Below are 15186 nucleotides of genomic sequence, written 5' to 3' on the forward strand. Positions count from 1 at the left end.
AAGTTTTAATGTCACTCCTTACTTTCAGTTTAAAAAAAAATATTTATTTAATAGCGATAAGAAACAGCATTAATGATGTATAAAACCTATAGGGAAATTAGAAAACTGTATCATGTTTTTACTGAATCTTTCTGTATTTTATTCTTCTTCTTCTCTACAACGATAAAGGTTCTATCTTACCTTGTTGTTATTTCTGACTCCTCTTTGCAGGTTGTGAAATTAGCAAATGATTGTAAGACAAAACCAGTTAGTGGCAAAAATAAAACAGAGTATATTAATGTGTAATTAAGACGGAATGAAAGAAGCAATACTGGATAAAATTTCAAATGGTATATAAGGAAATTTGCCTATCTTTGATTAGACACTAAAGAAAGACCAAAAAAATGGGTGTAATTGCACAATAATTATAGATTAATTATAAATCTTTAAATTCAAAATTAAAACTTGATGAACGAATTACCATAATTATTTTTTTTTATTTTCTTTTCAGGTTGTGGATTTAGTGCCTGGTGGCAAAGCAAAGCCAGTTAGTGACGAAAATAAAATTGAGTATATTAATGCGCTAGCTCGGTACAGACTAGTGACCAAAGTTAAAAGTGAAACTCAGGCTTTCCTGAAGGGCTTTAATGCATTTGTACCTGAAGACTTAATTATGATATTCGATGAGAAAGAATTAGAACTTTTGCTTTGTGGAGTTAGTGAATATGACGTCAAGGAATTACAAGTATGTATATTTTTCTGCTATATAATTTGTATTTTTTCATTAATCATCACGAATTCATGGTCAGTAGTAACCATTAGAAATTCAACTTTAAAAATCTGTTGGTATAGGAATGCCATTTTGGAGTGCTCTAGGAGACTGAGTCCTTTCTCATTCAAGAAATGTGTACCGTAAAATCCCTCTTAAATTTCAGTAAGAAAGAATTTTTTTCACTCAACTCCACCTACTCCTCGTCTTTTGCATTCCTCTCTCCCTTAAAGGAGAATCTACACAGCGTCCGTTCGGATTTGCATTGAGATTGCTAGACTTAATACCTAAGGAAAGGCAGATTTAATATTTAAATTTTAAAGATTTAAGAAAAGTGACTGTATTATTAAATACATCACTTTTTAGACAGATTTTAAATTTATAGCAAGTGTTACAAATGGCAATGCTGTAACAACTGGCTTACCTTAGATCTTAGTTCCTCCAGGGGCACACTGTGCGTCAGTAAGCATCCTCCTATCTTCCATCTAGTGGGTCGCTATAGATTTCCTACTAGTCTGGGATGAAACTCGTCCGAAGGGCTCTTCTGTCACTTTCGCATGTCCTGCGGAGTGCGTTCTTGGGTGTTGCTCAGGGACGAGTGCCTTTCGGTTACCAGTGGAAGAGTATTTTTGGAAGTCAATGATCTCGCATGGAGGGTATGTCTAAAACTAGCTAAATCAGTCCAGATTGTGTGTGTAGAATTGATAGAATTGATGTCCTACCAGTCTGGGATGAAACTCACTTTCGCATGTCCTGCGGAGTGCGTTTGTGGGTGTTGCTCAGTGACGGGTGCCTTTCGGTTACCAGTGGAAGAGCATCAGTGATCTCGCATGGAGGGTATGTCTAAAACTAGCTAAATCACTCCAGATTGTCTGTGTAGAATTGATAGCATTGATGTCCTACCAGTCTGGGATGAAACTCACTTTCGCATGTCCTGCGGAGTTCGTTCTTGGGTGTTGCTCAATGACGGGTGCCTTTCGGTTACCAGTGGAAGAGCATCAATGATCTCGCATGGAGGGTATGTCTAAAACTCACTCCAGGTTGTATGTGTAGAATTGATAATTTTTAAATTACAGTTAACTTAATACAATCTGTTGCTTGATTGACTTCAGTCTAGAAGAGATAAAAGTATAAAAAGATTTGTCTTTCCTTTCGAATCTAGACTAGATCAAATACTACCGTTGAGGGTTGAACCGAAAAGCCTACCGTTGTCAATGGCTAAAAGTAGTAAAAGATTTGATAACACTAAATGACTTTAATTGGTTGAACATTTTAAGTCCTGGAACTTAGATGCTAATTTAGGTTTTGTTGATGGGGGTGCGACAACTCCTATTGGGTGGTAAAAAAGAATCCGTATTTCCCGAGGAAATATCAGGCTCATTTGAGTGATGAATTCCCATTACTGGAGAAAAAATTGATCAGTGATGGAACATAGAATAATCAAGACGCGTGTTCGTGCACTATCAAAGTGCGTAACCCCGATACGAAAATCATAGCTAAATGTTTATAAAATGCTATAAAACGCTAAAAAAGGAATAAGAATCTTTTGTGTACAGTTGAAAAGAAGACGTCATACAGGGCCGTATGCAGGATTTTTTTCGGGAAGGCTTTTGTTTGTAGGGGGATGTGTTTAAAAAAAAACTATAAAAACGCATTGAAAATTTTTATTTGCATTCTTTTATGTTTTTACGATTCAAACAAGTATTTCGGTAGGGGGGGGGGGGTTCAAACTCCGAATCCCCTCATTATTTTACGTTATTTAATTTAACGTTATATTGAAAAAGTTTGGGATTAGATATACTTATTTATTTCAAACTCTCCGTCACCATTAAGCAGTTTAAAACTAACATTACAACTCTTCTAGACAATCTAGTGTTAGAAAAATAATCAGTGTTCGATTGAAATGATGGCTAGTTTTGTTTTGAATTTATAGAAAAATTGCATCGTATCAGGGCGTTCACCAAAGTTCCAGAAAGTTCTTCGCTGGTTCTGGACAATCGTTGGTAATTACACACAAGAGGAGATGGCAAGACTTTTACAGTTTACTACAGGATCTTCTCAATTACCGCCTGGCGGATTTAGTCAGCTTATACCGAAGTTTCAAATAACGGAAGATTTCTCCTATAATATATTGCCCAAAGCCCACACTTGGTAAGTATCTAACACCACTAAGCCTTTTTGAATGAATTTGGGCTTTTTTTTTACCGTCGTTGGTTTTTAACCTTATTCTTTACAGAAGTGAACATATAATATATTTAAGCTTTGTTGAAATGAATACGAAATTTGTTTTTGTCGTAAACTTATTTGTATATTTATTTGCTGGAAAATTCGTTGTTGAGATCAAACCATTGCCGGTTGTTATATATATATATATACATATATATATATATATATATATATATATATATATATATATATATATATATATATATATATACATATATATATATATATATATATATATATATATGTATATATATATATATTAGATAAAAAAAAACAAGTTTTTTTAACTGAAAGTAAGGAGCGATATTAAAACTTAAAACGAACAGAAATTACTCCCTATATAAAAGGGGCTGTTCCCTCCTCAACGCCCCGTTCTTTACGCTAAAGTTTGACTCTTTCTCTCAACTCTACTTTTTAAAACAGTAAAAAAACTTTAGCGTAAAGAGGGGGGCGTTGAGGAGGGAACAGCTCCTTTTATATACGGAGTAATTTCTGTTCGTTTTAAGTTTTAATATCGCTCCTTACTTTCAGTTAAAAAAAAAAAAACTTGTTTTTTTTATCTAATTTCTGAACGGTTTTAAATTAAGGCATATTTTGATTTTGGCTCTCCGCACATGAATAATTAAAACAAAATTTGCATATTAATTTATTTTTATGGCTAAATGGCTTTCTTATAGTTTTGATTGGACGATTTTGAGAAAAAAAGAGCGGGGGAGTAGGCATAGTTACCCTCCAATTTTTTGGTTATTTAAAAAAGCAACTAGAACTTTTAATTTTTTACGAACGTTTTTATTTGTAAAAATTTACGTAACTTACGAATTAGCCTACGTAACAAACTTCTATATTCGTATGTTTTTATTACGTATATGAGGGGGTTCACCTCCTCGTCAATACCTCGCTCTTTACACTAAAGCTTAAATTTTGTCCAAATTCCTTAAGAATCACCCCTGAATCACAAAGGCCGTAGAATAAATAGTTGAAATTAATAAAGTTACTTAAGCGTAAAGAGTAAGGTATTAGAAGGAGGTGAACCTCTAATATAAGTAATATGTTCGATTTAAATTTTAATGTTGCTCCTTACTTTCAGTTGAAAAAACTTTCATATTTGTTTTTTCATTGTTCTTTAAAAAAATACTAAAAAATCCTGCGCCTACTTCACGGAAATTTTCTTCCCCCATGAAAAATTCCTCCATTGAAAGATCCCCCACATAACCCCCTCCCATTAACCCCTCCCCCCAACCACAAAAATCCCCCTGAAAGCGTCTGTACACTTCCCAATAACCATTACTATGCGTAAACACTAGTCAAAGTTTGCAACTTGCTTCCCCTCCCACGGGGACTGTGGGGGAGTAAGTCAGCCCCAAAGACATATTTATTAGGTTTTTTGACTTTGCTGAATAAAATGGCTATCTCAGAATTTTGATATGGTGACTTTGGGGAAAAAATGAGCGTGGGAGTGGGCCTAGGTGCCGTCCAATTCTTTTGGTCTCTTAAAAAGGGTACTAGAACTTTTCATTTCCGTTAGAATGAGCCCTCACACGACATTCTAGGACCAATGGGTCGATGCGATCACCCCTGGGGGAAAAAAACAAACAAATAAACACGCATCCGTGATCTGTCTTGTGGCAAAAATGCAAAATTCCACATTTTTGTAGATAGACGCTTGAAACTTCTACTACAGGTTTCTCTGATACGCTGAATCTGATGATGTGATTTTCGTTAAGATGCAATGACTTTTAAGGGGTGTATCCCCCTATTTTCTAAAATACGGCAAATTTTCTCAGGCTCGTAACTTTTGATGGGTAAATCTAAACTTAACGAAACTTATATATTTAAAATCAGCATCAAAATGTGATTCTTTTGATGTAACTATTTTTATAAAAATTCCGTTTTTTAGAGTTTCGGTTACTATTGAGCCGGGTCGCTCCTTACTACAGTTCGTTACCAGTTCGGAGTATAATGTGAATAAAAGAAAAGAGGAAAAAGGAAGTGACCTAAAAAACTACACAAAAATCTTTGCAACACTTTACCTTACTTAAAAACAATTAAAACATACAAAAGCAAAACATTCATTGAATCAAAATAGCGCTTCATGGGTGCCGACCAATTCTACTATTATAAGCTTCTATGCTTTTTCTGATAGAAGCATTCGGGTCTATGATGCCGTATCTTTTAATGACCCAAGAGCTGCTTGACCATGGTGGAAGGGCAAGCAGGTATTTGGCATACCGGAAATAGATTCGCCGAAGTTCCTTCTTCTCGGTTATCGTAAACGTACGCCAAAAAGGTGCAAGGTATAGGAAATTCGGGAGTGCAGAAGCATTGTAAAGTTTCGCTAGCAGTTTGCGGTTGAGTCGAAGTTTGTTTGCTACCAAGCTTCCGTATGCAGTTGCTGTTCGACGCTGGAAATGAAGGATCAAGAGCCTTCTAGTTGCTTTAAGAGTGTCACCAATAGGAAGCCCTAAATATTTCATTTGTGATTTTGGGGAAACTGGCGCGCCGTCGAGATTAATAGTAAAATCCTGCTCGAGTTTCAACCCAGTTGAACAGGACCACGTCCGATTTTTCTCTATTGAATGTAAGGTTAATCTTAGCATATTCTTTACTTAAAATAGCAAAATTTCTTTCGAACGACTGTACTGTTCGACTGGGGTTAAAAATATCATCTGCATAAGCGATTAGTGACACATCAATCCCTTTTAAAATACACGAAGGAACTGCGCTGGATTGGGCGTTCAGGATACAGTTATTAAAGGCAACTGGAGAGGTAAGGGCACCCTGTCTGACGCCTCGACGGACTGGAATAACGAAACGTGTTATGGTCCCATCAGGTAGCTTGATTACAACAGCAAGATGGTTATACATATCAAAGCACGAATGGCAGACGTGTCAACTCCCCGTTTATATAGCTCAAGGAGAATTTGTGCGTGAATCAGAGAGTCGAAAGCATGGCTTACATCATGACTCCCTTGGACGAGTGAATCACCAGACTTATCAGCATCTATAAGTGTTGACGACAGTGCAGTAAGCGCGTGGGCACACCCTAGGCCTTTTTGGAAGCCAAACTGATATGGCGGCATGTAGAATTTATCTGTAAGTTCTGGCATTACGAGTGTTTCAATAATCTTGCAGAAAGTAGTAGCAACTGTTATAGGGCGATATGAAGAAAACTCATTCAGCGATTTATTTTTTTTTGGAACAGGAGTAAGACGACCAGAAGAGAATGAGGTTGGAATTATTCCAGTTGTGAACACCATTTGGAACATGAGATCAAGGTGACAAAGTAGTAGGGGACTTCCAAGAAGAATGTGTTTTGCACAAATATTATCTGTACCCCTCGAGAAAGGTTTCTTAATTTTTTGCGCAGAATTCATAATATCAGACAATGAAACAATAAACGTGGATACAGTCTTTTTTGACAATATCCGATTTAGATCACATTTAAGAGGATATTCTACTTTGGAATCAGGTTCTGAAAATTCTTTCAAAAAATTTTGTTGCCAGGCCTCAGCAGAGATATGAGCTGACGGAGCGTTTCTTTCACTCTGGTTGCGGGTGAAACTTTTCCACAGAAGCGTCGGATTACTCATTATCTTTTCTGAAAAATCAGAACGAATAGCGGCTCTATGTTTTTGCAGTTCTTTAGAAAAATGGCGCTTTGTGGAAATCCGTATTTGGTTCACTATGACGTTCTCGGGTCTCCCGCATTCTATCCATATGCCGAGCCAAAATTTGGCCTTCTGGCAGGCTTCAACAAGGGATGGTTCCCGGACCAGCCCTTAACTTGTGACCCAGCACGGACTCTGGATCGAGGGACAGAGTGCAATTCCGCTTGTAGTAGTGCATGCGAAATAAGTGACGAGTACATATTTAGTTTTAGACGAATTTCAGACGTGGGAATAGGTACTGATGTTTGGAGCAAGTCAAAAGGTATTTTTATCTTCAAAAGTAGATTATCAAGCAGTACTGATACTGAGTCAAATCGGTTTTACTCCATTCAATGATTGTTCTCCATTTTAAAGGTCGATTTGCGCACATTCGATAAAATGGTGCACTGATTTGGAACGATAGCGGTAAATGGTCAGAAACAAAAAAATCACGTATATATATATATATATATATATATATATATATATATATATATATATATATATATATAAAGTTGTCTGTGTGTGTGTGTGTGTGTCGAGTGACGCCATTTGACGACGGGGACACAGGGAATGTTCGATTAGCAATCACCATCAACAAAGCTCAAGGGCAATCATTAGAATCATGAGGTATAACTAAAAAAAACTAAAAAAAAGGTAAAAAACTAAAAAAAAGACCAATTCAAAAACGAATGTATATACAGACCGGGACACCGGGACACAAATGACGACCGGGACACAAGGAATATAAATGACGACCGGGACAATCAAAGAGAAATTACAGACTGGGACACCGGGACACAAATGACGACCGGGACACAGGGAATATAAATGACGACCGGGACACAGGGACACAACTTCAACGGGGACGCCGGGGGGCACAGGGGGATATATAAATGACGACGGCGACACAGGGAATGTTCGATTAGCAATCACCATCAACAAAGCTCAAGGGCATTCATTAGAATCATGAGGTATAACTAAAAAAAAACTAAAAAAAAGGTAAAAAACTAAAAACTAAAAAAAAAAACAATTCAAAAACGAATGTATATATAGACCGGGACACCGGGACACAAATGACGACCGGGACACAAGGAATATAAATGATGACCGGGACACTCAAAGAGAAATTACAGACTGGGACACCGGGACAAAAATGACGACCGGGACACAGGGAATATAAATGACGACCGGGACACAGGGACACAACTACAACATGGACGCCAGGGGGCACAGGGGGATATATAAATGACGACGGCGACACAGGGAATGGTCGATTCGCAATCACCATCAACAAAGCTCAAGGGCAATCATTAGAATCATGAGGTATAGATCTGAATGCGGATTGTTTTCCCATGGACAATTATATGTTGCATGTTCAAGAGTCGGTAAACCTGACAATCTATTTATATGCACAGATACTGGGACAGCGAAGAATGTTGTATATTCGCATGTTTTACGTAGTTAAAAAAATATATATACATATATATCTATCTTTATTCACAGGTGGGACACAGGGACACAACTACAATGGCGCGTAACTAATATGGCGCGTAACGACTTACGCGCGCGGGGGGGCGTGAAGCGCCCCACCAACTAGGTGTTGGGGTGGCTTGAAGCGCCACCCCAACAGCTAGTATATATATATATATATATATATATATATATATATATATATATATATATATATATATATATATATATATATATATATATATATATATATATATATTGTATGAGCTATTACAAAACTAGCTCAAATTAACTGGTTCGTGGTATTTTACAATATCTGTAAAATTCTAAGTGCTTTACAAAAAATTTGAAAACAACCTATAAAAGCAGGATATTTTCTCGGGATCAGAAATTTTCCCTGATTAACCCGTAGAAAATAACAAGAGCCAAGAGCTCATATGGCACTTGTGACGAGGTCGGAACCTAAAATTAGACTCGGTACTAGAGTTGTCGATTTTGCTGTTCTTTGTTTATTGGTAAAAAATTACAAATATAAATTTGCAAATACAGGGTTCCTGTAGTCTCTTCTTGTTCGGTATTCTACCTGTAAAGAAGGTAAATTAAATTAGTTACATAGGGTGTTTCTTTTATTCTTTTTGAATTCTATTGTATTCTGTTTTTTATTGGTTCATTGTTGTATTCTTGTCGAATTTTTCTTTTTGATGTTTTATCTTTTTTAGCACATTTTGGAAAAGTGATGAAAAACTTTCAGAAATTAAAGTAAAAAGCAGGCTTTTTTTATTCTCGTCGAATTTTCTTTTTGATGTTTTATCTTCTTTAGCACATTTCGGAAAAGTGATGAAAACTTTCAGAAATTAAATTAAAAACAGGCTTTTTTAACTAAAAGTAAGGAGCGACATTAAAAATTAAAACGAATAGAAATTATTCCATATATGAAAGGGGCTTTCCCCTTCTCAGCATCTCCCTCATTACGTTAAAATTTGTATTGTTTTAGAAAGTAGAGTTGTGACAAAGTCAAACTTTAGCGTAAAGAGTGAGACATTGAGGTACAGAACAATTTTTGTTCGTTTTAAGTTTTAATGTCACCCCTTACTCTCAGTTAAAAAACCTTATTTTTCTATTAATAACTACATAATATGGAACTCTCTGTTTAAATTAAAAAAATCCTCCCCGGCGGGGAATCGAACCCCGGTCTCCCGCGTGACAGGCGGGGATACTGACCACTATACTACCGAGGACTTGAAAGAATTATAGCTCATACTATAGTCTATAATAAATTCTTATCCACAGGGCAATTATAAATAAACATGTAATTTTAAATAAACTAAAGCGATAAGACTGACAAAAATTTCTTATATGTATATAACATTCAGAGGCAGCATTCATAGAAATGCAAAAAAAAGAAAAAATATTTAAAAAGGGAGGAGTAACCATTTACTAAGTTCTTTCTTTAAAGAAGGCACAAAAAGAAATATATCTTCTCAAAGCCTAGAATGGGGCTTTTTTCTTAATACAAATTCCAAAAAAAAAGTTATTTCCAAAACATTGGGAAAGCGTAAATTACCTGCTCTCAAGATTTCCGTTTCCCCCTCCACCCTTCAGTGTCCTCGGATCCGATCCAAATTCAAAATGGAGCATGTAAGACATAAGATCTTTTGTACGTATCAAGTTTCATTAGGTTCTCACCCATTCGTAAGATAAGCATACCCCTATTTTCACGATTTTGCCTCCCTTCAGGCCCCCTTGATGTGCGAATCAGGGAAACGACTGTTATAGAGTCAACTTGTGCTGGTCCCTGACACGCCTGCCAATTTACATCGTCCTAGCACGTCCAGAAGCACCGAACTCGCTAAGGCACCGGAAATCCCCCCAACTCCCCCAAAGAGAGTGGATGGAGACTGGTTATGTCAATCACTTATCTAGAACTTGTGCTTATTTTTCCCATTAAGTTCCATCCCGATCTATCCACTCTAAGCGTTTTCCAAGAGTTCCGGTTTCCAAGATTTCCGTTTCCCTCCACACTCCCCTGTGTCCCCGCATCCGATCCGAATTGAAAGAGAGTTATCTGAGACGTAAGATCTTTTTATTTATAAAATTTCGCTAAGATCCAATTACCCATTCGTAAGAAAAACATACCTGAATTACCACGATTTCCCATCCCGTCGTCCTAGTACGTTCAGAAGCACCGAACTCGCCAAAGCACTGGAAATCCCCCCCCCCTAACTCCCCTAAATAAAGCGGATCCGGTCTGGCTATGACAATCACCTATTGAAGACTTGTATCTATTCATCCCACCAAGTTTCATCCTGATCTCGCCGCTCTAAGCGTTTTCTAAGATTTCTGGTTTCCCCCTCTAACTCCCCCCAATTTTACCGGGTCGGGTCGGGATTTAAGATAAGAGCTCTGAGTCACGAGGTCCTTCTGAATATTAAATTTGGATTAAGATACGATCATCTGTTCGTAAGTTAAAAATACCTCATTTTTTTAATTTTTCCAAATTACCGAATTATGCCCCCCCCCAACTCCCCCTAAGAGAGCTGACCCGGTCTGGCTATGCCAATCACGTATATAGGACTTGTGCTTATTCTTGCCACCAAGTTTCATTCCGATGACTCCACTCTAAGCGTTTTCCAAGATAGCCGGTTTCCAAGATTTCCCTTTCCCCCCTCCACCCTCAATGTCCTGTATCCGATCCGAATTGAAAAAGGAGCATCTGATACATGAGATCTTTCTATTTATTAAATTGATTAAGATCTCTCCACTCTAAGCGTTTTCCAATATCTCCGTTTCTCCCCAATGCCACTGGATCTGATCAGGATTTAAAATAAGAGCTTTGAGACACGAGATCCTTCTAAATATTGAATTTCATTAAGATACGATCATCCGTTCTTAAGTTAAAATGTGATATCTTTTTTCTTTATATTATAGTCTAAATTAAAAGGAAAGTTGCAATTTACTGCAATTATTAATTAGTTGCATTAGTTAGTTAATTATTAGTTAGCATGCTAAGTTTTGGCAGAGGACAACAGAGCTTGTATATGTTATATTTTCTTATTTATTTTACAGTCTAAATTAGAAGGAGCATTATAATTTACTGCAACTATTAATTATTTGCATTTTTTAATTAATTATTATTTAGCATGCTAGGTTTTGGCAGAGGACAACTGAGTTCGTATGTGTTGTCTTTTTTCTTTATTTTACAGTCTAAATTAAAAGGAAAGTTGTAATTTACTGCAACTATTAATTAGTTGCATTAGTTAGTTAATTATTAGTTAATATGCTAGGTTTTGGCAGAAGACAACAGAGCTTGTATATCTTATCTTTTCTTATTTATTTTACAGTCCATATTAAAACGAAAGCTGCAATTTAGTGTAACTATTAATTAGTTATAGTCAACATTACTTTATTTTATATTTTTACTTATTGCTTTCTTTTTTCAGCTTCAATCAGCTTAATCTCCCAGATTATGAGTCTTTCGAAAAGATGGAAAGATGTATGTTAGTTGCTATCAAAGAAGGATCGGAAGGATTTCTACTGGGGTAGATTAAGGTGGATTGACACGCAATCCGAAGGATTATTTATTGGCACATGACTGAACCTTCAACCCTAATATTTGGCAATTCTTTTAAGTCCTGACGTCCGTTTTTTACTATTTAACGCTTATTTTATATATGTTGATCGAATATTAAATTTTTTATCCAGTTTTGGTCCAACAAATGTTGAATTAGTCTAGTAATTAAACTATAGCGGAACTTCAGCCTCAGAAAATTTGTCCTCTGTTACCAGAGGTTAATTTTCTGCATGGTTAAAGTGAATCTGAACACTTTCATCTAAGGTCGATGAAGGAGTGCACGCCTCTAAAAATTATTTTTATATCCTACTGACTCAATGACTTCGCCAGATAATTTACTGTCCAATTTTGCAAAACGTAAATACCTGCCTTTCTGCTGAAACGTTGGTGGTGGAGATAGTGTTAAAGGGGCTCCCGATAGAGGCATCCAGTCCTACAATTTTAAACTCTTGTATGATTCCGGTTCAAACCAAGTGCCAAATCTTTCCTTTTCACTTAAAAGTTGATAGGACAGGGGCCCAATTCATTCCTCAAACTATACAGATTGAAAATCTTTGTAAGGTGCAACATTCAAAAAGGGGGCAACCTGCCCCCCTTTTTGCTAAAAAAAATATACTAGCAATCAGGGAGGGGGGCTAAAAATACCTTAATGGTTCTCCATTCGGACAGATTGGAAATATGTGCTGGATATAAGTTCAAACAAAATGCAGTGTGTCTGCCTTTCTGATAAAAAGCTGATGCTAAAGGGGAGAATCGTGCAGATTAAAATTATTTCATTTTCCAGTTCAAACATGATGCTACGTTCCTAATTTTTATCCAGAAAATACAGGCATTGAGGGAGAACAGAGTTTAGCTTGGACTTGCTTGAACCGACCAAGGACTTAGCTCGCTGTTACATACAGTCATAACGTAAATAGTTATTTGACTGAATCAGGATTCAGCTAGTGTATGAACAACATCAGGATTCAGGCATCAATCTGCAGTTTTGCTTATTATACTTTTGCACCTAGTCAGGAATGAGCCTCTTTTTGAACTGAGGTAGAACTTAGCCATTTTTGTGTAGATATTATTTGTCTTGATTTTGGTTTAAACGAAAAGCAACGTGGACATTTTTCTGCTAAAGTGCTGGCAGAGGCGGATGTTGAGGGTTTACGGGACCTAAGCAGCTAAAACCGCAAACTCAATGTATATTTGTATAATGTAACTTTGAACATTATGGAACATACTCAACGTTTCTGCTGAAATGCATCAATGACGACTGATCCTTTTGCGGATTTGCGACTTTTTCCCATTGCCGTGCTTGATTTAGGACCCTAGGTTGGCATCTTTTTTTAATTTGTTTATCCTTCTCAAGGGAATCGTTATCCAAATCGTTTGTCTTCGTAAAATGGTCTGGAATAAAACAAAGTTGGGGGGCATGTTGGTCTGTCATTATATTTGACCTTTAAAAAGTTACTAGAAATCTCAATGTCCAATCGAATGATCCTCTTTCGAAGTTTGACCTTCTCTATGTAATGTGACCGGTAAAAATATAAACAGATAATACAAGGAATGTACTCCATTCCTTAGTAAGTCAATTGCTACTACACTTAATCTTACTTGAAACATTGTCCTTGCATTTTTTTTTATTCAGCCGTGAAGACAGCCTATAGAATCCCCTCTGCCAAAAGAAAATAATGTTTCCTGGTATGGATGCTTTCAAATCATTGTTCGAAAAGGAATTCGTTCAACAGGCCATTATCCATAGATTTGGATGATTATTCTGAGCTGCGTCAACTTTACCACTAAACGACGTCCATTCCTTATTTCTGGCAAATAAAACATAAGTTAAGTTCTTCATAATGTAGTTTGTAACTAGGCCTGTTCATATTACTGCTAATACTGCTAACTACGAGCTTCAGCAATAAGCCACCAGAGGCTAGCACCGCTGCACATGCTCCCCCATCATCCCAGTCTATTTAAACCTTCCAAGAAGCTCCAATCGTCCCTAAGTCCTTTTTTACGACCTCTTCCCGTCTCATTCAGGGACGACTTGCTTTTTATTTGGCCTTGTAGTGATGGCCTAAAAAAAAACAATCTTTGACAATCTGTCATCCTTCATCAGCAAAATATTTCCTAGCCATTTCAATCTTTCTGTTATTATAGTCATATAAAGTGGGATAGGACCACATTTTTGGCACATCTTACTGTTTGAAATATGGCCAGTCGGCCGTAACAACGGCCAGTAATTCCTCTAGGAAACATCTAACAAACCCCCTCTGTCTTCTGAAGCAACCGGGTTTTCAGGATCGTACTTAACCATTCTTACCACTATAGCTTCCAATATTCTAATTTTGGTTCCCAGAATTACCTTCCTATTCTTCCAAACTTTTCTTTCCTACTACTGCTTTTAACGTTCTATCCCACTTTTAACATTCTCACTGTATCTACCATCTTTGCTAATAATTCAACCCTAGGTAAGAGAATCTATCTACTTGATCGATCTTTTCGGTACTCAATATTACGTCTTCACCTTCATTTATTCCTTGTCAAAGCAACTTTGTCCTCTTAAAATTTTATTTTCAAGCCTATTATATTACCCTGTACCCCCAAAACCAACGAAAAGCTATTTATTTTGCTGAATTTTTCATATAGGGCAGTGAAACCACAAGCATAATCTAGTTTTAGTGGAGTTAGGTTTAGGGGAGTTTTACCTTCCCAGCTGAGTCGATGCTTTCCCGTAGCCTTTGTCGTTCTCCTCAGGACAAAGTCCGTCAAAATATAAAAATGGGATTGAACACAAACCTGTTGAAATTTTGATTCAATTTGAAACCAGCTACTAGCCTCGTTCCCGCCCTTAACTGCAGCAAATGCTGTTGGTTTCGCAAATAATACTAATCATTTTAATGTATTTATGTGGTATACTATACAAGATTAAAACCTTCACAAAAGCTCTTCTACCTGCTGAATCAAACGCTAGTTCATAGTCTTTAAATCTGAGTACTTTTTTTTACCACACTGTTTATTTTTTAAAGTTTTATCGACAAAATCTCTATGTCAAGAAAGTATCATCATTTAAAGTGCTTTTCTTCCTACAAAAACTAGGCTAATGCCTGTATAGTAACCCCACTAACTCATATCACCTTTTTTTTTTATAAAAGGGCTTAAATAAAGTTTTTTAAACTCACTGGGTACTTCATCCTTTTTGAAATCATAGCCATAATAGTTATTTTTTTTATTATTTATTGTCACCTATATTATTAAATATCTTTTTTCAAGTATTATCCAAAGATTTTTTTAAGTTGGTAAGAGTAGAATCTGTTTTGTTTTTTACACTAGTGCCAATTTCGACTTTCAAGTCCTTTTTTCTTTTTTGGGTTTGTGGACACAACAGAAAACCAGTAAACGAATTAAAGTGCAATAAAAGAATTTAATCAATTTTATTTCAGAGAATTAAAGGTAAATAGGAGAATTTAAGAGAATTTTTTTGAGAATTCAAGCAATTTTAGCGCTACCTATTTTACGCTCTATAGATTTGTGGA

General features: G+C 36.4%; 1 protein-coding gene and 1 non-coding gene across 4 annotated transcripts in view; one reads left to right on the forward strand and one right to left on the reverse strand.

Annotated features, from left to right (window-relative positions):
• Positions 1-11796, forward strand: part of LOC136028942 (apoptosis-resistant E3 ubiquitin protein ligase 1-like) — a 74398-nt gene extending 62602 nt beyond the window's left edge. For all 3 annotated transcript variants that reach the window (XM_065706928.1, XM_065706927.1, XM_065706929.1), the window contains exons 13-15: positions 491-724; positions 2682-2899; positions 11535-11796. In XM_065706928.1, coding sequence (XP_065563000.1) covers positions 491-724; positions 2682-2899; positions 11535-11637 — 555 coding nt within the window. In that variant the 3' untranslated portion in view covers positions 11638-11796. The remainder of the gene's footprint in view (positions 1-490; positions 725-2681; positions 2900-11534) is intronic.
• On the reverse strand, positions 9261-9332 carry Trnad-guc (transfer RNA aspartic acid (anticodon GUC)). Its single transcript has one exon. It is a non-coding gene; the product is annotated as a tRNA-Asp (tRNA).
• Positions 11797-15186: the final 3390 nt, after the last annotated feature.

The sequence above is a fragment of the Artemia franciscana genome, chromosome 7 (assembly GCF_032884065.1).
Source record: "Artemia franciscana chromosome 7, ASM3288406v1, whole genome shotgun sequence".
Lineage (NCBI taxonomy): Eukaryota > Metazoa > Arthropoda > Branchiopoda > Anostraca > Artemiidae > Artemia > Artemia franciscana.